Raw genomic sequence first — 21,954 nt, 5'->3', positions numbered from 1 at the left:
TACTTACTTCTGTATCCTTCTGCATCTGTTTCACTGAAAAATATTCCTAAGAGGAACACGAATAAAATTTTGTTTGGCTGCGGTGTGGCAGAGTGAAAGAAAGACAGGGAATCTAGTGGTTTAAGTCCCTGCTGCAGAAAAGAGCTGAGAATCTCTGTTATGAATCTGGCAGGGAAAGAATTTGAACTTCTGCCTCCCGCTATAAAAATGGTCTATCAGTTACGGGATCTTCTCCCTCTAGAGACAAATTCAAAAGGTAAACAAAAAAATAGTAACTAGAATGGATTTAAGTGTTTGTTTAGGAAAAAAAAAACCTTTCTAAACAATTTTGGTTTTGACCCAAAAGAAATATTGAAACAGAAAAATTCTATGAAGTATGATTTTAGTTCCCTGGACAGCAGAGATAGTAATGTGAACTGCTTCTTATCTGCAACTGAGCTATGAAAATAAAATTCAAGTGGAGAAGGTCAGTTCAAAATTAAAAATGCAATTTATTAACTTGGTTTTATTGGAAGAAACACCGAAACTCAGTCTCAGAGGATAATAAATATTACAAAATGCTGCATAACCAGAATTGCCAAGGCTTCAGGTTCAACATGGATCTTGCTGTATTGGTTGTTTACCTTCAAGCCTGGTTCCCACAGCCATTTATCATCTGAAAATCTCAGCTTTCATTAAGATACCATGTTGCTGCCTTTATGCCTGTAGAGGAACACATGAAAATACAAAAAGCACTAACTCAAGTGTTCCTCTACAGTCATTAAACAAACAAAAAAATACAGTATAAAGCTAATCTCACAAAGTCCCATTGCTCCAGGAGCTAGGGCTACAGGAGAAAACATTAAATGCCATTAGACTATTGATAAAATTGTGAGAGTTGGCAATGCTGAGTGTGGGAAGAGAATCCTCTCACAGTATCTGTCTCAAATGTGAGTCCAGTAAATACGTATGAAGAGTAGCAGCTTTGAACTGACTAGGAAACCTTCACAGTCCTTGTCAATGATTTAGGAAATCCCAGTATCTGCTAAAATACGCACTCCATCAGGACCAAACATCATCACGTATGCCCTGAGGTCCGATCAAAGACTGAACAAGGCAGTATCCTGACTTCTGTTGCTACGTCAGCTAGCATTAACCCAAAAGTCTTTGCTTTTTACTGGTGTTAACTCAGTAATAATTAGCTATCTCGTGCCATTACAAGACAGCAAAACAACTTGGATTTTATCGACAGTGATGCTGAGGGACAGAGGGATGCTGTGAGGCCTTAGGAAGGCCGTGACAACCCTGGAAAGAAGGCTCACTAGAATCCAAACTGTGACCACATTTAGTAATCACAATTTGAGAAACGTTATAAGAGTGGTAGGGAACTTTGCTGTATCTTACAAACAATTATTCTCAGCCTTACCTTTACGCTGTGAGCAGCTGCATTGATTTGATCAGAAATATTCAAAGTATGCACGTAACCGTAGGAAGGCAGGGATGTTTGCAAGGAAAGCTTCGTCTGGTATTCTGGGTTAGATAAAAAGATTTAATTTAAAGGCATTCTGTATTATCAAAAGGTCATGACAGCGAACAGTGGTTTGAGTTCCTGTAAAGTTCACTGACAATTCTAATAAGCATATATGGAAAAGAGGAAATATATGGATGATTTGTTTGCTCTTCTATACTATATGAAATCTGGGATTTATTTGTAATTGCTTCCTGAAGTTAAAGTATTGCCATAAGCATCATGTGGAAGGTGGGTTTCGTCTGCAACTTACCATGCTTGATGTCAGGGTGGATTTTTTTCTTGAGGGATCCTTTAGTCAAACCCAGATCACTAACAGAGCACCAGGCTATGAACTAGGAGAGCACCAAACTGTCTGAGTAGAATTGAACTAATCTTGAATCTAATGATCTAATGATTCAAGATTAGTGGTGTTGCCTGGCCTCAGAAATCTAGGGATAAAGACGTAATCTTCACCTTTCACACAGGGTTAAAAACAGTATCAGAATTCTGAAATTCTTACATGACAAGAAGTGGGACATACTCTACTAACGCTGTTGATGTAAGTCAGTTGGTAGAAACTAGTCTCCAAAAACAAGTGCTTCTGACAGATCTGTTTAATGACTGCCTTAAGTATCATGTCAAAGAGGCAGTTTAGGGCAGTAAAATGGCCATGGCTCAGCTGCCTCCATTACCAGGACTAGAAATCTTAGGCGCGAAATTGGCTGCTACACCTGACAAGGGAAGGGTTGGAGTTTGGAGCATGGCAGTTGCTGTGGCAAGGAAAGGGGGAGTGAGCCCTTTTTCCTCCTCTTTCTTTCGCAGAAGTGTGATAGTAAGCCTCAATCTCCAGAATGTCTCCTGACAGTTCTCAATCCCTGCTCCACCGCTTTCCTCTATACACCTGTTTTCAGTGAAAACAGAGTCTATTAAGCTTCCCCCCACCCCCAGTTCTCTCCTTCCCTGCTGAGTATTCAGTTTTTCCCTATCTCGGTCGGAAGTCTTGGCTCACCTCTGTTCTATTTTTAGCATGCTTTCCTGCAGCAAAGGTAAGGAAGAGAATGAAGCCTTATGCAAAGGAACTGCATTAATGCTGCAGTACATCTATGAGATCAGCTGCTGTTTGCCAGCAGATTGAATAGCAGGTGAGGAAAAGAACTACTCAAGGTAAAAGACTGTTTTAGATGTCTGTTAGCTTCAGCGAAAGCACTGGAATTGAAGGATGTCTGCTAGTCTCTGAGGAAACTGTAGCCGATCACTTAATAGCTTGAAATTTTAGCAGCATTGAAAAAAGCAGCATAAGACCTCTATCCTGGGTTACAGTCTCACTTATAGGTATGGCTGTTTTGAAATCTACTGTAAGCAGTAGGCTGCTAAATATAGCTGAAAGAGTCACCTCCTAGGCTGAGGGATGAATGCGCCTAATGATGAACGAAGCCTCGCTGAAAGTACTCTAAGGCCTGACTTGCCGAGCCTTCTCCAGTGATATAAAATATGCTGCTTTGTTTGACGTAGGGATTTGTTTCAAAAGAGCATGATAGAGACTGGGAAAAAGCAACCCTTGATTCCAGTTCTTTACTGAGGTCTGTCAAACATAACCTCGCTTAATATAAAAATTAAAGATTACGTGGAATCTAAAAATGACTGAACCTTATAGGGAAGAAGCTTGAGTTTTCTGGTGTTTTGGCATGACAGTTAGAAGACTCCAATCATAAACTAGCTTCCTGTAAGAACACGAGTGTGTTTCATGAAAATCTTGTGACCGAAACTAATGTATTGAAATAGAACCTACTGCTCTGGGAAACCTTCAGATTAATTTATTCTCTGGTACACTTACCAGCTGAACTCTTGGAGTCCTAGCTCCTGAAACGTGGCAATGTTTTTGGAATACCAGAGTGTGTTCCCGAAGCTTATGTAACAAATGCAGGGTGTTTCAGATTTGTATACTAAATCTTAGATACAAATGATCTCAAATAAGGAACAACAACATTTTATTTTGTTGACAAAATTATACAGTGTGATTAAATGTAAGGCTTAAACCAACTTCGAAAAACATCTGTCTCAGAACTTTGTGGATTTTAAAAATTCTTGGGGTAATTTCGCAATGTTGTCCTTCCTGCATTTAGGACCAATTCTAGGATGATTTTTTAAATTCTCACTCACTCTTTCATCCCCCCCATCTGACCTTTGGTACTGCTTCACAGCTCTATTGACTTCTGTGAAACTGAGAAAGAATTGTAACTAAGTCTGCAAAGCCACGTATGGAGAATAACTCTCAAAAGTCAAAAGAAATTCTGCAGAAGTGCAAACAGAAAAAATGGATCTGGCGAACCTTTTGAAAATTTATAGTAAGTAGGTAAAGTGAACGATAATTTGGTTTCTTGCATCTTTTTGACACTGTAGGGTAAAAATGACTAATGTCGACCATAGTAAAGTATCATGAGGCAACTGAATGAAAAAATTTTAGTTTTTATAAGGCAACTTGGTACTGGCTCTTTACCATAATAACTGGTAATAAACACAGAATATCTTTTTTCCCTCTTAAGAGATAGGATGGTTGATAGGATGGATAGGACTGAAATGATGAATAACCAAACTATAGGCAATGACAACAGGAAATGAGACTATAGATAGCCCATGTATGGAGTCACATTTAATGCAGTAATCTAATTCTGTGTCATCTTGAAATGATTTGTTCACTGGCAATGGGGAAGGCAAATAATCTGCTGTATCATGTCACCAATTTCAGTAATGCTAATAAAAAGGTATTGAAGCATAACTACTACTTGGATGAGTTAGGGCTATTGACCTCACTGTGTCTAATCACATGAAGCGCTTCGTTGAATGAGTAAGAACTACAAAACGTAGCCACTTCTTGTTAGATTAAAAAATGTATTTTGGGTATTTTGCAATGCCACCTTTTTTTTTTATAAACTGGGTAGCGTTACTAGTTCTCATCTGGGTCTGTGTAAGTCTCATGCTTCAGAAGCACCAAACAATTATATTACAAGAACAATGAGCAATAATCTTTAAGCTTTGTGTGAAATCACTTCTTAATTTCCTGTTCAGAGACTGAAATTTCATCATTAAGCATAGGTTAAAGCTATGTTTTATGGTTCAGTATTATTAATAACACTAAGGAAATCTGTCTTCCCAGTTAAGTATCAGTTGTCTTAATGTTCCAGATGTTTGTAGCTAAGAACAACTTGTCTGAATTGATGTGGTGATGACACAGAGAAGCAACAGATGGCACAGAGCTGTCCCTGCTCCATTCATCACGTCAACGACTGGAAACAATGACAATACCACACTGGCTCACTCCAAATAATGGAGCCCAGCAAACAAATTAGCCTGACTGGCAGGAGGTCTCAGAAAAGTAGACTGAAGTCTGCCTCGGACGGCTCGAGAGGTTACATGGCTATGGATCACATCGCTGGTGAAAGAGGTCAGTAGAAAAATGTCCCAGGAAAGAGGTTTTGCCTCTACCTGGTGCTTGTAAAATTCTTTCAGCTTGGGTGAGTAGTTCTATTGACTTCACTGGGTCTAGCTACAGGAAGTTTTTCATTTAAGGAGTAAGAATTGCAGATTCGACTTTATGATCAAATACTAGGTAAGAATGTAGTAATGGCATGGTACTTGTAAGTGGAAGAAGCTAGAGCAAAAGGGCATACTAGACTTACTTGTGCTTCCTGCTGTATTTTTGCAGCAGGCTCTTAGTTACTGTACTGTTATTCTTTTTGTCTAGGTCCAATTTTCTCTGTTACTGTTGGTTTTGTCTGACAACGACATTCCAGTCAGATATTTTTTATTTTTATATCATAAGATAGGGACAGAACCATATCAGCTGTGCAATTTAAAAAGTCTTAATCCTTGCAAGGAGATTAAAGTGTCAGGTGTCACAAATGTCCTGGGGTTGGGTACAGATCCCTAACGAGATGTGTGTACCATGTGTCAAAAATCCCAACAAACTCCTAACGTTATGAGTACTGATTGACATCTGGATACACTCAGAGAACAAGTTCTGGCAATGTTGCTTAAGAAACCAGGGGGACAGTATATTTATATGCTTATGGCTTGCAACTGTTTTCCTGTCATCTTATTGTACATCATGAAGGAACAAGGAGGTGCAGATTTTGTCGTTCCACAAAAAAGGAAAAATTTGGCCTTTTTCTATTAGGGCCTGCGGTATGGGTTGTTATAGAACACCAAATACAAGTTTTTGGTATATAAAGACTCATATTTATTGGTATGAGTCTTTATGAAATTTATTCTGTGCCCTGGTGAGCATATTGTTTTTGTCAGAGGCATACACGTACGTTGGAAGGAATAGGAGTATTCGCAATAGTATACTTAAAAAAAGCCAACAACTAAACGAACAAAAAACCCAACAAATAAACAAAAAAAAAACACTAAAAATGAATAAAATTACTTGCTTGGTAAATAAAAAGTGAATGGAATTAACTGTTTTATCCAGATTGGAAAGTAAGTTGTGGATAAACTCCACAATCCCCCCCTTTACGAGTGATAAACTATTTACCTCCTTTACTCTTGACTGCTCTCGCCGTGTTGAGGTTATTTGCCAGAAGAAAGCTTTGTACAGTGAGTGGGAAAAGGTAAACTTCTCTTTGGTCCCTTAAGCCAACAGTTTCAGAGATAAGAAGGGCCATTTGTTTTTAAAACGTTTTCTGATCCCTTCATGAACCATAGTGTAATCAAGTCGTTAAACTGAATTCACCCCTGTCTTCATAGGAGTTACAAGCCTGAAGGAAAGGTTTTGAAAGCCTATGGAACTGCCAGCCTGGGTGGTCTAACAAGCGTTCATACAGGGCGCCTAGTTCTCCACGTCTTTTCAGAGAGTGTACTGATTTATGCCTGTGTACTGTAGGTTTCATGCTCTGACCAGTTCAGGGACTTTACTCACATCAAAGTAAACCTTTGATTCCCAATAAATACTCATATATATCACTGCTTTGCTGCTAGCCTGTGATCATAACTGGAAATCCCTTCCCATCCCTATACTCATGCAAACATTTTTTATTCGTGCTATCCAACAGGAATTCTCAAAATTTTCAGTGGCTGCTCTGGGTGTGTTTAGTGGTGGTTTGTTTTTTTTCTGAGCCCACTGACAATTTTGTGGGCAAGCAGGATGGATGACGACCAAAAGCTCTTTGTGCATTGGTGAGAGCCTATCCACAAAAATCTGTTGGAAGGAAAGAGAAACAATAGGTTGCGACGATAAAGCAATACAGATGAAATTCAGATGGAAAACGTAAAAGATCAAGTCTCTGCCTGCTTCATGCTGTTTCCCAAGAGCTTCCCTTGGGCCACCCAGTTCTTTCAACTGGAGAGAATTAATGAGGTGTGTCAAGTTTCAAAGGTGACACCTGTTCTGGGCTGCCCAGAGCTGGATTTTGGGGGGCTTATAGACTAGGGTTGGTTTTTTTTTCCTTTTAGAGACAGGGAAATCACATGGAGGTGACAGAGGGGGCAGAAAATGCAACTGCTTGGAAAAATGTGGAATTTCCTATTTTCTTTGTGGAAGTTCTCTTTTCATGCACCTGTGTGAATGTGACTTCTCACAGAATCATGCTGTTGTGCCACTCCTTGAGCTATGAGCCTGAAAGTAGGTTAGTAATGTCCCACCTCTGTGTTTAAAAATCAACAAATCCATCTGGGCTGTTGCTGTACTAAATAAGAACAAATTTTCAAGGCCCATTTGGGGAAAAAAAATAAATCAGTTAATCAGTTAAAGTTTTTTCGATGCAAGACAATTGCACGGAGTGCTGTACCTTGCTAGTGCACTAAATGAAATTTTCAATTTCTTGTAGACCCCTCAAATGTGTGAATCCGTGTGTAAAGACTGCAAGTTTGCACAATAGGCTTGCTTTCCTTAGGTACCTATATCTGTGATCCCAAAGAAATTTCTTCCACCCTGGTAGTTCACAAGCCAGAGTGAATTTTCTAAAAATGTCTCTTAGGGAAAAACAATGGAGTTCAGAAGCCTGGAGTCACATTTCAGGCTGTGAAGCAAGACTTCTCCATCCACTAGCCCCTAAAGAGGCCTCCGTCCCTTCTTAGATTTAGTTGCAGACTGAGGTGTGGAGGAGGGACCTCTGCCAGCAGAATGGCAACCTCCCTGTCCCTTAGAACAGGAGCAATGTTGAGGAAAACTCAAGACAACACATACTTGTAGAGCAAAAGTTAAAAGAGTTTACAGAAGTGGTGGTGGGGGGAAAGTTGCTTCCTACCACACGGTAGTCATTTGCACACGCTGACAGGATAAAATTGCTAAACTGGTATTCTTGCTTCACCCAGAAAGGTTTTTATAGGGAGCAATCAAATGACTGCATAAATCTAATCTGTCTGTTCAACAATTGGGTCTGACGACAGGCTACGGTGCAGCAGCTGCAAGCATGTCGGCCTGCACCCTCCAAGTCCTTGCCTGCTCCCCTGGCTCTTGGTTCCTCGGGCTAGCTCTGCTTTCATAGCTGGACATGGCTTCTTGCACCTGCGCCCACACCTCTGGCTGGGCTTTTCCTGCCAGGGTGTGAACGTCTTGCAATAAATTCAAGGAAATGTATTTTTGAAGTGGTGCAAGACTGCCTTGTTGGCCGGACCTTCCTGTTGCGGAGATCTCACAGCCTCTCTTCTAGAATTTCATACAACCCAGCAAAGCTGTAAAGTGCACAAATTTTCCCTGTAGCTGATCTTCCCGGGCACTAATATCTGATGTAGCTCAAAGCAGAGCATTATAGCCCCCTCTACGTCACCCCTGGGGAGGCCATTTGTGCCCTTCTCTCCCCTCCAGCTCCCAGCCTGCAGAGGTGAAAAAAGGCAGCCGTGCCAGCCCCAGGGCCCTGCAGATGGTGCATGGACCTGCCAGAGCTGGAGGAGCCCTGCCTGTTGTACCATGTCCTCTCTGTCGCAATGTTGGTTGCGTGCGTCTGCCTGGGCCATGGGTCTTGGTTCTGAGATGCTCTAGGATTATTTCCTGACCAATTTCAAAGCATTTTGTATATCCTTCGAGGGGCAGTTGTGCAAGGGCACTTGGGGGGATCCATCAGCATTGGTGTGCAGGTTTATGCCCAAGTATAGTGTGATGTCTCTACTCGTTCCCACACACGTATTGGCTAGATGGAGTTCAAAACCGCAAACGTGGATTAGGGGTTCTTCTATGTGAATGTTTAGGAAGTTTAGCCTACAGCTAGTGCTGGTGAAGTCTGGATGAATCTGGAAAGACACCCAGGGAGATGACTGGCCAGCTGATAGCTGGTACTTGCTGTTGCTTATGTTTCTTTGTTGTTGTGGTGTCTCCCTGTTTGTTCATTTATTTCAGCCTCACTGGGGTTGCTATATCATAAGTCATTTACACATCCAAGGCAGGAATTGTCTCCAATATCCATGTGTCCACAGGTGCCAGACATGCTGGGATCCTGATCAGAGAATAAGTCATCAATGGTACACAGAATTTATAGGGGTGGGCTTCCTTGTAAGAAAAGTGATCAGGAGAGCAAGGCGGCTTTTTAACTCTGTGCTCCACTACTGCGGCATGCTCGGCAGCTAATTTAAATCTTATTAGAACCATGACTTTTAACAAAGGAATAGAGTTAGGCTCCCAGTTTTTTCAGCTCCTGTTTGGTGTTGGTGTCTGTCCAGTGACAATAAGCATAAAGCTAGTAGATGTCTTTGTGTGGATCCTTATTGTTTCATGTGGCATGTAAATTTGCATCTGTTGTGAACTGAAATTATCAAGATCTTGCAACCAGGTTGCAAAACGGTTTCACAACTAAGCCGTAACTAACTGTTCTCTGCGATGAGCAGGAATCCTGTGGAAATCCTTCTGGCTTATGACATTACAGTTTTCTGGGGATCAGCTCTCGCGCTTTATTGCAACATGTACTTTTTTTATTGGTGGGCAATCCAGTAGCGCTATTATAAATGGGGACCCTGTGGCCACTCTGATGACACTAAATGTTCTGACTGGGCCAAAAATCTAATGGAAGATTAGATGGTTTTGTCCCCATTTCTTAAGTGCATCAGCAGAGGTCAACGTTTTAATCTATCCCGTGTAGCAATGGTAGTGCAGAGCAGAAAAGCGATTTCCTTCAAATACTGAGAGACTGCCTAGACAGAGCCCTACCCCTCCCTTTTCTCTCGGCTCTCTTGTTAAACCTTGGCTAATTACCTGTATCTATTCTACATTGCTTTTGCACCGCGCTCCTCAGCAATTTGTCTCAGAGCGTTTACAAAAGATTTAAACGCTTTTATCCGGCTTCCAAAAGGTGAGTCAGCAAAGACCCAATGGCACTAACATCATGATGATATAGCATGAAATAAAACCTAGATCCTGGGAATTCATTGGTGGTTTTCCTACAGATTTATAGTAATTGTAGCCACGTCTTGCAGACTTTCCTAGCATCTGTGTAGAACGTGGTGTGTGTGTAGTAACCTCGGAAATTCACCATCTTCTTGCCAATGTATGAAGGGTGACTTTGTTACTTCTGACCAGTACCAAAGTCACCAAAGTGAAGTGCGGATGTAATCTTAGTAGGATTGGGGTCCCCCGCAGCTAAATACCCACAGTTCTTGTACAGTCGGCATAGTAAGTTTTTTCCTCCCACTTCTCAGAATGGTAAAAAGAGATAATGTATTGCTGGTGGTGGTTTTGGTGTTGCAAAGTACACAATTATTGAATCCTTCCTCCAGAGTCCAGGCAGCGTAGACTCTCGTATTTTTAAGTAATAGATTTAGATGCAGCTAATCGACAGCATGATAGATATGGATGCCGAAGCCTGAGTAACAGATGGCTAAGTGAGATGGAGTTCCGAAGGGCACAATTCAACATTATCTTTTTTCTGCAGGAGAAATGCCACATCCTGTTTACAGATCATCGGTGTGTATTTGGCCAGACTCATCCCTTCTATAAATCATTTGCTCTGGATGGAATCAGGGCAGGAATTTTACTCAGCCCCTAGTGGCATTTGGTTTGTGAGCTCTGGCATTTAGAGCATGGTTAAGAGAAATCCGAAAAGACAGCTGTTCTCTGAGGTTTTTAAAACTTCTCATTTAAATTCATACTTAATGTAGTCTCTATTTTTAAGTGCTGCCTGTTTGTGATCTTAGATGTTAGAGACAATGAAAACTAAAATTAATGTAACATATTTAATGCGCTATTTCATTCATATAAGGGCACTGGTATTTCATGGGCCTTGAAATAGAGAACAAGTGTAGACTTTTACAGCCTGGGACTTTTGCATCTTCTGAACTGTTATCTGATCAGAGATTCGACTCCCCCATAAACCTAATTGAAAAAAAAGAATAAGACAGACATGAGATGTTAATTGTATCACTTTGTGTCCTGGAAGGTGCTCAGTCTGTTGGGAAGCGTTACCTGGCAGAGGTGCTAGCTGAGGCACTGGAAGCTGTTAAGGGGAAGAATGCCGTTCTGGTAAGTTTTCTTGTCTTACCTTTATTGCAACAGGGTCAAGATGATCAGTAATTGACTGAGCAGATGGCATGTTTTACAGATGTTTGATTTACTGTGACAATCAAGGAAATAATTCCTAAATGAAGAATACTTCTTGGTGCGAGGGCGTTTTCTACAGATCTTAGTGGAAGTCTCTGGAAACCAGTGGGTGGTATGAAATTAGGTGAAATGCAGAAGATGCACAGATATTTCTTTTAAACAGAGTTCAGTTCAGGTCTCCCTTAGGTAGGGATGAAAACTTTTCCAACGCATTACGATATCCCACTTTGCCAATCACTTCAAAGGAGAAAATACATTTTAGCAATTCGATACATGCCTAAGACAAGTTTTCAAAGCCAATGCAATGTGTTTCCCTGTATATTTTCACAGTGGTTCATTTAACATTTAATCTCCTACATTCCACATACTCAAGTTGTAGGCTGTTTTTTCTGTATATCACATTTCATTGCCAAGATGACACAGTAATTTTTTCTAATTAAAACACTCCAAGTATTTTTGCTCTACCAGCCTTTCATCCCTACTGTTTTCCAAAATGGATATTATAATACAGCATTCCTTTAATCTGTCTCCACACAAATTTTAATTATTTTAGGAGGAAGTGATTCTATCAAATGCTGCCAGAGAAGCTTATACTTTTATGTTTTGCCACTAAAATCTGAACTATGAGAATTTGGTTCAGCAAAGACAATGTATGTGAGTATTTCCACAATAAATAAACTCTTGTCTTAAAAGCAAGGATGTATTTTAGTCCTGCTTAGTAGTTTCACATGTGATTGAAGCCTTACTTGTTTTAAAACTGAATTAATCAACTTTATAAAAGTCCTTTTCTCGTTAATTATAATAGCATGCCATTTATCCCATTGCTGGCCAAGCTGAGCTTAAAGGAACAGTTCACTCTAGTAAACACCTGTGCACGCATCTGTAGGATAGGGCCAAATATATTGTTTCTAGCTCTAGATAAAATTTCATTTTAATACTAAAATGCTTTCCATTTCCTTGCAGGGTTAAAGTTGTGTCTGTTGTGCTACCTATGTAAAAAAAGACTAAAAAAAAAAAAAAAAAAAGGTGGTTCTGTTCCACTCAGCAAAATACGTTTTTCAGTTGATATATTCCTAGCAAGATGACCCATGTAATTTTAAAGATTACTCTGTTTAAATTTTCAAAACGTTTTATTACTCTAAATAGAGTAACGTAGCTGTAGGTTGAGGAGAAAAAAAATGTAGTGTTCCTCACTGGGAGATATTTAAGAGGTAATGTATCTTTAAGTGTCTCCGCCTCTGGATCCACCCACTTCTTGATAGCTGCAGCAGTCTTGTTGACTCACAGAAGCTGTGTTCATACAATAGCCAGCAATGAGCAGTATTTTTCAGAGATTTTAAGAGCACACCTCCTGCTATGTATTTCGCGTTCTAGCTTGCTGGGACTGAAGGTGTATGAAAGAAACAGTTTTAAGTTTCTAAGATATTGCAAAAGATAGTTCCTCCTCTCATCCTGGAAAATCCTGACAGACCAGTTGGATACCTTTCAGGCCTTAACCAAGAACTTTATCTGCTCGTCCTACTGTCTTTTTTAAAGTAGAAAGACCTGAGACACCCTTAAGAACTGAGAATCTGACTAATTTAAACAGATGGCTAATCCCAGTGCTGTCTGCAATGGACATCTACATCATCATCATCAGAAACAGAATAACCTCTTAAAAAGTGGAATCTGTAAGAAAAATGGAATTACTAAAGGAATTAAGGTAAGGTTTATTTGTTTACCCTAATTGCCTCAATATTGAAAACAAACAGGTAGTTGCAACATTAGTTATTAAGCTAGTTTTATGGCGGTCTTAGTCTCCATTGAACAGGTTGTATGGATTAGCCTGTGTGTTAGTTTTATAATCTTGAGACCTGAAGCTGCTTTTTTTTTTTTTTTTTGTATCATCCTAAACTGTAGTGAGAGTTGTGAATGCTCATGCAACATACGGTTGGTCCCGTGGACTAACTAGCCTCTAGTTCATATCAAACACATGCATGCCGAAATGTAGTAGTTTCCTTCTAAAGCTTAACCGATGGTGAAGTTGACTTTGCAATGCATTAATCACTAGTGGAAAGCCGTTTTATCAACTTAAAGTGTGTGTGCAGAGGTTTTTAAAGTGTGATTTATTGCTGTAGAAGTATAACCAAAAAAATGTACACAGGGGAAGCTGTCTTTTCTTGATGTTTACATTACTGTAAGGGTCATTTAACTGGTGCCTGCACTTTACTGATGCCTGCTCTTCAGCCTTGTACTGCTTGAAATCCAAGTCAGTTTACTTACTGTTTTCTCAAGCTGTGCTATTTGAAACCAGCACTTCTCATCTATATGAACATGTTGTAGAACAGTTGGCATGCAGCATCCTAAAGAATGAACGACAAAAAGAAAGGTATGCACAAATCTTAGATGTCGTCCGCCTGCAGTACCTGTTCTAACTGGGAACATACTGTGTCTGTCTTGAAGTGTCCTAATTCTGGATCTTGATGTGATCATTAGTAGAAAGCCTTGTAGCGACTAGAAAAAGGCTGGCTTTACCGCGCGGTGTGATGGGGAGAGGGGGATGGAGGAGGTTGCCTTTGGAGCCTGAGTGCTCACCTGACTGTCCCTGTTGAAAGCTTTAGACAAGAACTGCGGCAGGCCCCGCTGTTTTACAAATAAACTGCTATCTTATATCTTTGTCTAAATGGGCCTGTCATGCACCTAGCACTCTAATGAAGGCACGCCCAGTGTCATGCTTAATGGTTGTCTGGCTTTAGGTGTCTCCCTTGGTATGGGTGTTTCCCAATCATTGGCTTGTGTAGGATGAGGAAAGCAAAAAAAGCTTGTGCAATGACTGAAAAGGCCTTTCTTGGGATTCGCTTCCAGAAATCTACTCTAGCATCCTTTTATATATCACATATTTCATCATTTCATCATTATCATCTATTTCATCATTTTATATATTAGCTATTTGCCACAATGATGCCTGAAATCTTTGCTTTCGGTTTGAGTGGAAAATTTCAAGGACTAACTAAGCCTTGACATTCAGTTATTGTTAACCTGCTGCAAATGAGTGGTTTTGAAAGCAGTAGACTCCCAGGAGGGGATTAATTCGGATTTCCTCCTTAATAGGAAAGACATGGCTAGAGAAATAAAGTAGAATTTTACTGAGGGTGAGCAAAAAGGAAGTAAAAATTGGCCCGAAAGGGGTGGCAAAGAAATGAAGGCAACGTTAGTAGACGTACGTGCTAGATTAGTGAAGTCTTACAAGCACGGTATGGTTGGAGGAGAAGGGGTTTTACCCTGCTGTGTGAGGAGTGAAAGCACTGAACCAATGCCATCCACAGCTTGAGGAAGTGGTGAGGAAGTGAAGCCTTAGAAAGTTCAGGAGGTTTGTCAAAGGTAGATTTGGTAAGTGCCGGTCTAGGACTGTGTTCCGAACTACATACCATTTCCCCTCTCTTCCTGCTTCAAACCCAGATTGGGAAAGAAGGAAACAATAACAGATGAGAGTCCTGTATGAACCAGGAATCTCATTCCTGGTAGGAATCTCCCCATTCCTGTCTGGTCTGTTTCCCCGCCCCAGCTGCCTCACCCTGTTCGGTGCTTATGCTTTATCCTATTTTACAGGAACAGATACTGTTCCTTCCTGCCTGATCTGTTTACACGGCTTACTGCTGTAGGTGTGCGACTTCACACAGTCTTCCAGTGTCTTTATATTTGCAACACCTCGCCGAGGTGTGCTTCCCACTTTATAGCTGGGATCTGAGGAGCAGGGAATATGGCAGCTGGGTGCACAAGGAAGCCGTACCCAGGTTTGCGTGATTCCAGTCATTTTCCTCCCTTCCTCTTCCTTTGCTCTTTCTCCACCTTGCCCCGATTTCCCCTAACACTCTGACACACGCACACGTATGTGTACTTTACTGCCTGTTCAGTTAATTAATTCACCGTTAAACACCTTACATCGGAGGGGAAATATAGTGCTGGGGTATTCAGGGGACGTGACTGCTGACGCTGGTTCTAGCACTTGAGACTTGCGGCAGTTCGGAAACTCTTGGGGTTACAGTTACAGCTGTGTTGCTTTGCAGGGAGGGGAGGAGGGAGACGTGCTCTGCTTTGAGAGAGGCAACTGGTGGTGCAGAGGATGCCAGTGAGGACATGGCGCAGTATGAAGGCTTCTAAGCCAGGAATATGTAGCAATAGTTGCACACAATTGACTGACCGGAACATCAGGCTTTGCAGAAATCGGCTCCATAAACCCTTCTTTTTTCTAGGGAGCCCACAGGAAATGCTGGCTTTGGAAATGCTGGTTTTGAAAACTCTGGCTCCGGAGCAATGTGTTTTGCATCTTAATGATGTAAGAAGATTTTGTGTGTCAGTGTGTGCATGACAGAAATAGAGAAGCAATTTTGATACCCAGGTTTCTGGAGAAAGGGTTTTGTTTAATGGGTTGGGGAAGGTTATTAGGGATGATCAAGTGTGGGGGAGTAGGGAGGCTTTCTTTGCTTCTAAGCAATCTGTGGCATACCAAGGACAGGAAGGAAGGTAGCTGAGTGATAAAGAAGCAGTGAAGCATCCCACCAGAAGAGAAGCTGTTGCTTTTGGGGAAGAGATATACCACTTTGGGGTGGGACTGCTTGTTTGAACAGCTCCTGTGATTATTTTAAGTCTGACTCACTCAATTCTAGCTGGATGCACAGACTTGTGTCCAGCATGAACACCGGGACTAACCATGTTCCCACAACCGTGCTGTGTCCTTGCATTCGTTGGAAGTTGGGCCACAGTAAGACCTCACCTTTGGGCGGTGGGTCACGGGCCATGTCTTCCACTTCATTAGCGCTTATAACACAAGCGAATGCTTTATGTTCTTCCAGAACCTGTAGCCTGGACCTGCCTTTATCCAAAGCACAATTCAATAGCTAACCTATTTATTTATGTAACTGTAGTAGGCAGGAGAAGGTATTTTCCTAGTGATGGTTTCTTTTGCTGTTATATTGCTGTTGATTGGGTGTCAATTGTAGGGGACGTTGGATTTTTAAAATAATAAATATGTTTGTCCAGTGGAAACGTTTGTTTCCTACAGTAGACACGCAACAATTTTATTTCTTTGATAAATCATTTCCTTGGATGCCTTAGAGAGCTTCCAAGATGGTATAAAGCTACTTGCAAATTTATTTTATTCTGTTCTGTATTGAGAATGGCAGTAGCCTGGGAGAAACTTGCAGTGAACAAGACTACAGTCTTTTCTGGGGCTTTCAAGCTCCCTTCTGAAAGCAAAAAAGAGCCTGGGATGAGATCAAACCTAGTAATATCTGCCCCACTTGTTTGATAGCTTGAAAATGTGATAGCCTCTGGCATATGGGGGCTCTAAAATTAGGAAGCTGATTATATTTACCCTGTGACATCCAGACCTCCTCCTAACTGTTCTACTCCGCTATTGATTCAATACTCCAGCAGCCAGTTTCAGTCCCTTCCGTGCTTTTGGCTCCCCTGCTTTTCTTCCTGTCCTTTATGCACTACAATGTCCCTTATTCCCCAATGGAGATCTTAAAGAAAACATTTTAAAAGAGAGTTATGAAAGGAATATGCCATGCAACTGTTCTCATAAGAATAATTTTCTTGTACCTTGTAAATGCCCTCTGTACTTTCTTTGTGCGTTGTCCTCTCACATATATAGATAGCACTTACTTCGTGTGCTTTTGCAGTGGTTAGTGTAACTGGGGCATTTTGGCTGCAAACTCAATCTAAATGTTAATGAGTCCTTTGGGGAAAAAAATAAGCTAATCCCCACAATTAGAGCCATGTGATAAGGCTTATTAATAAGAGAAAAGAAAGGAGGGAGGGTTAAGGCTGATCAGACTATAGCCTTTCCAAATGTTTTCAGCCTCAGCTGGGCAACCATAATGATCTACCAACAGAATGATTTTTTTTTTTCTTAAATATCTTCATTTTTTGGTGTTGCTTTGGGTAAAAACAACAATGAAAGGGGACTTCGTTATCTCCAGCTCATTCCATCTGCAGCACCTAAGCCTTTTGGACCTGTTCCATTGTGCATGTATTAGTGGAAAGTGCAATCCCCATCACCCCTCTGGGTTTCGTAGCTGTAGTGACAACAGGAAGATATTGAGAATTGGTTTCCAGTCAGAGTTCTCTACCAATTACTACACCTGTTGCTTCAGCGGCACCACAGACATGACCTTCTCATCCTCATTTCCTGCCTTCTCTTCTCCTTGGTTTCGAGCCCCAGAAATTCGTTGCTTTGCACCAGCACTCTCGGCTAATAATCACAGGTCTCAGATCCACACCCTTGTTTCTGTCATCTACCCTGCTATGTGATGATCTCAATGCATTGGAAGCAGGAAATGTTGAAGACATCTTTCTGCAAACTGAGATGTGACCATTGTGTAGGTACATGTAACAGTCAACAACTCCTGTAGCAATGCTTTAAGTGTGTTGCATGAGACTTTGAATGCAAAGCTAGAGATTTTTCACGTAGCACAATACGTTTCCAGTAGGGCTGGTGTCACTACCCTGTTAACATCTGGAAATCTCTAAATTCAGGTAATTAAATTTTGGAAGTTTAAGCCCTGGCAAAAATAGCATGCATTGATTTGCTTTGGCTTGAAAGACCTAGCAGGTCAGGTCTTTAGGGGCAGCCTCCTCTTAGCACGAGAACAGCTCATCCTTGCACTTGTGAAAACAAGCAAGCGTATCGGGAGACTGGCTTAGCTAACCAAATAACCCATGCTGGAGCTCCAGTGCAAAAAAGCAGTATTCAAGAGGTAGAAGAAGGAACGGGCTACAAAAGAGGAATTTTGAAACACTGTAGGGGCATATAGGGATGGTGTTGGGAAAGCCCAAGCTTACCTGCAGTCGACGTTTGCAAGTGACATCAAGGGAAGCAAGAGCTTTTACTGTTACATTACTAGTAAATTAATAAACACGGAAAACGTGACCCATTGCTGAATGGCCCCATAATGTGACTTAGTGACTGCAGATGCAGGTGAAGCTGAGGTACTCCATACTATCTTTGCCTCAGTTTTCACCAACAGTCTTCTAAGCCTCTGTGTCATCAAACTACCCCTAATGGAAGAAGATTGAGTCATGGATCCTCTTGAGAAATCTTAATCTGTACAAGTACATGGGACCAGAAGGGAAGCATCCAAATGTGCTGGCCTGATGTCATAGTGATATCACACACTATCATCTTTGAAAGGTATCAAAGAAGATCCCTGATGACTTAAGAAAGGCAAATTTTCTACCTGTCTTCAAAAGATAGATCACTTCTAGCAAAGGTTGTTTCTGTGAGCGTAGAGAGGAATGGGATTGGGAATAGCAAGCATGGGTGTACCAAAGATAAATGATGTTTGACTGATTTTCTTCTATGATGAAGTGACTAGATTTGTGAATGAGGAGAGAGCGATGGATGTCTTCTATCTTGACTTCAGCAATACCATCCTCATGGGCTACTTGGGACATTACGGTCTCTATGGGTAGACTACTGTATGGGTTAATAACTGGCTGGATCACTGGGCTCAAAGAGTAGTGGTTAATGGTTCATACTTTGCCTGGAGGCTGGAGAGGTTTCATATAGGGGGGGGGGTGGGGAGGTGGGGAATAAATCAAGATGCAGATAACAGCAGTGGGACGTGTTGCTCTGGAGCCTCCATCATGGAGGCTTTCAGGACCCAGCTGGGCAAAACCCGACCCACGCTGCTGGGAATTTGCTGTTGACCCGCCTTTGAGACATGAGAATGAACCAGAAACCGGCTGAGGGCCCATCCAATCGAAGGGGGTCTGTGACCCTTTAGCGTATGGAGGCAGCATTTCTCTGGTGAGAGTCAGTTGCAGTGATAACTAAAAATGGACAGAACTGATGCAGAACCCCAGTGGGGCTTCTGTGGGTAATTACCTGGCAAGCAGCTTATTCTTGCTCAGCAGAGGTGATTAGTAAAAGAAAGCCATGAAGTGGCTAGTCCCATTGCCTGTCAACTTATGTCCCTTCAGCATGAGAATTAGTTACCTTTGCAAGCTGTAAGTGGCAGCCTAGCTTTCAGAAACAAGTAAGGTCGACCTGCTGTGTCATCGAGGGACATAGCTGTCTGCGTTCCATTGCAGAAGCAAGTTCATTAATATAAGGGGCAGAATAAGGTAATGGTTTAGGAACTGTCCGGGTCTCTCTCTGTGACACAGTCTGAGTCTGAGGACGCAGGAACAACCACAAAACCACGGACGAAATGCAGAGTAAATTTATTTTCATTGCCTCGCCAACCAGGGGATCCCCAAAGCAGCACCCGGGCAGGGACACACAAGCAGGGCTGCAGGCACCATGGAGCTTTCTCCATGTTAGAGGATCACCAGCCTTGCGGTTTTTTTGCCTGTATTTCTGGGATTCGCACAGGTGTAGTTTACCATCGTGCTCTGATCTTTCTGACAGCAGGGCAGAAATCTCAAGCATGTTCCATAGGGTGCTTTTAAGTCTGTCACAGTGTTATTGAACCACTTGTCCAATACATAAGGCTAAACAATGAGTATGATGTATGTGTTTTTCGACACCTCAGCTGCAGGTCACTTGAGTGTGTTTATAATGCTCCTCACCAATCTTCCATTATTTTCCCACAATCTCTATAAAACCTGACTTTTTGCCAGAAAAATGGTTAACATCATGCTGCCTCTCACAGCTTGCTGTTTGCAAGTGTGCAGTGGTTATTCAAATCCTGTTTTATAGGGTACTAGACAATCATAAAGAGCCCTTAATTTATCATGATACGCATGTCTGTTTCTGCTGCCAACAGATGTATGAGCTCTCTCATGGATTATTATTTTTTAATTTCTTTTAAAAGAAAATTAACTTTTGTTGTGGCTAGAACTGTGGCATTAACCAGCAAAACAGGAAATTAAATTTCCTTACAATGATCAGTGGCTCAGCCAGAGGATTCCTGCCATTCCTGGCAGCATATTTTTCCACAGAAAAGACTTTTTAGAAAGCAACCAAGCCAGAAGTTTTGTGAGACTATTGTCTGAGAGAGTTGTCATTGTGGGATGGATGTTGAATTGGGAAGAAAAACGTCATTTAAAGAGAAGAGCAGGCAGCAGGAACCAGCAGTATTGTGTGCCAGACCGAAGAGGAGCTGGAGCGTTTTGCACTTCAGGATGTATTAATTCAGCCAGATAGCTAGACCCATTCAGCAAGATACCTTTAGTATAAAGCTGTGAGGTGAAGTGCTGTGTTTCCAGGACAGATGCCATCTATGTGCATCCACATCTTCAGCACAAAGTGGCATTTAATCTGTTCTGGCTAGGTGACTTTCTCCCTCCCGGAGTATTTTGAATTTCTGGGAGGACATCCAGTGTAGATGTAACATAGCAAAGTCTTGTATGTTCTTTGATCATCCCAGTCTTTTAGGAAATTACTCAGCTGTAGCCTTTCCTTTGTTCATTTGGCCAAGCGCAGGCTTTGGCATGTCTTGCTCTGTCATTTCCCTCTCTTCCAAAAAATCTGGGTTTCCCCCTCAGCCTACCAAGAAGTGAGGATGTATTCACTTAGCGACAGGAACATGGAAAGACAAATTTGCGGCGAAGAGCTGAGACTCGTAGCTGTTTCAGCTGACATCATGCTGTGCTCTGCTTCCTTCCAAGAACTTCCGTTTGAGTTTCTGCTTCCCTGTCGCTGCTGATGATGATTCATGTGGTCTGAAGAGCTGCCATACATCCCCCTCTGTGATTCACATACAGCTATCTGGCACTTCAAGCGCACACATGGAATCACAGCGGCCATTTGTATGGTTTTGAGCTTCTTGGGGCGGTTCTGCAAGACAGTATGTCCCTGTATTTCAATTTCCTGTCTGTTCCTTGTGTCTCCACAAAACTTTGTGTTTGTCTTCTGAAAGGAACATTTCCTCCTTCTGTGGTTGCACTTCCCGAAGGTAAAGGTAGCTGTGATCCGGCATTTGTGGACGCTGTTATGGGGGAGATCCGTGAAGATCCCATGCCACTGCCCAGAGAGGGCAGGATACAGGTGTTCCCACCCAGTCCTGGCAGTCACGTGTCACTGACTGTAGGGATTCAGATGGGAACCTTGGAGGCCAGAGAATATAACTTGAGAAGTAAATTTCAGACCACTTGTGCTTGTCCCATTGTACCTCATTGTTGGCTGTTCCCCGAAAGAATCCCAGACCCGTGATCTGGTCAAATGTATCTCGTACTTGGGCCACCTGCTGATCAGCCTCAAAGTTTCAGGTGCTACACAGATACCAATGAAGCAATTCAAAGTGAATAAGCTTCTGTTGAAAGCACTTCATGGTCCGAGAAAGCATTTGAAAAATCTGTATGTTTTCCCAGCTTTTTAAGATCATATTCGTGTAAGTTCATGAATTTGAGCTTTTGAACATCCATCAGTCTCTTGACATCAGGCATGCTCAAAGGGAACATTTTACTTTGTCTCTGGCACAAAAAAATGTGCCTGCATGTCTCTTGATGTCATATCTTCTTTATATAAGGCATTGCTCTCCTGTGCAATTTTTTCCTTGCATCATTGTTATATAAAGAGCTTTTTTGTTTGCATATGTGGGTGGTAAGATTGTTTGGGAGGTTCTAGCAGGTACCAGGGTGTGTTAATCCTGAAGGGGGAAATCTTCTTGTTTCTGTTGTTTTATTTTGATCGCAAAGGAAACAAACCCTGTTCAGACTGTTTTGAGGCAATTTCCACCCCTTTTCCTTTCATCTAATCACAGTCATCCTTCAGCTATGGGCCCGTCATCCTCTGTTTCTTTTCACTTGCTTTAGGTTATAAAAGAACCAATAGTGAGATTTTTATAAGCCTTTAGGTATTGGATTGGTGCATCTGTGGGTGAATATACAAGGGGTGTTACAAAGTAGATTCTACTTTCTGTGTATGTGCAGCCCAGTTTTGTCCTAGCTTAAGACATACAAAATTACTTTATCTACACCTTTTGAAGAAAAAAGTTACCATTTCTGTTTCCCA

At 41.6% G+C, this 21,954-nt stretch overlaps 1 protein-coding gene across 1 annotated transcript in view; it reads left to right on the top strand.

The window, feature by feature from the left end:
* The first annotated feature begins 12,276 nt into the window (after positions 1 to 12,276).
* Positions 12,277 to 21,954, top strand: part of SPTLC3 (serine palmitoyltransferase long chain base subunit 3) — an 84,062-nt gene continuing 74,384 nt past the window's right edge. The window contains exon 1 of the mRNA XM_074578192.1: positions 12,277 to 12,714. Coding sequence (XP_074434293.1) covers positions 12,601 to 12,714 — 114 coding nt within the window. The 5' untranslated portion in view covers positions 12,277 to 12,600. The remainder of the gene's footprint in view (positions 12,715 to 21,954) is intronic.

The sequence above is a fragment of the Larus michahellis genome, chromosome 3 (assembly GCF_964199755.1).
Source record: "Larus michahellis chromosome 3, bLarMic1.1, whole genome shotgun sequence".
In the NCBI taxonomy this organism is placed as follows: Eukaryota; Metazoa; Chordata; class Aves; order Charadriiformes; family Laridae; genus Larus; species Larus michahellis.
This window is presented reverse-complemented; position numbering and strand designations above follow the sequence as displayed.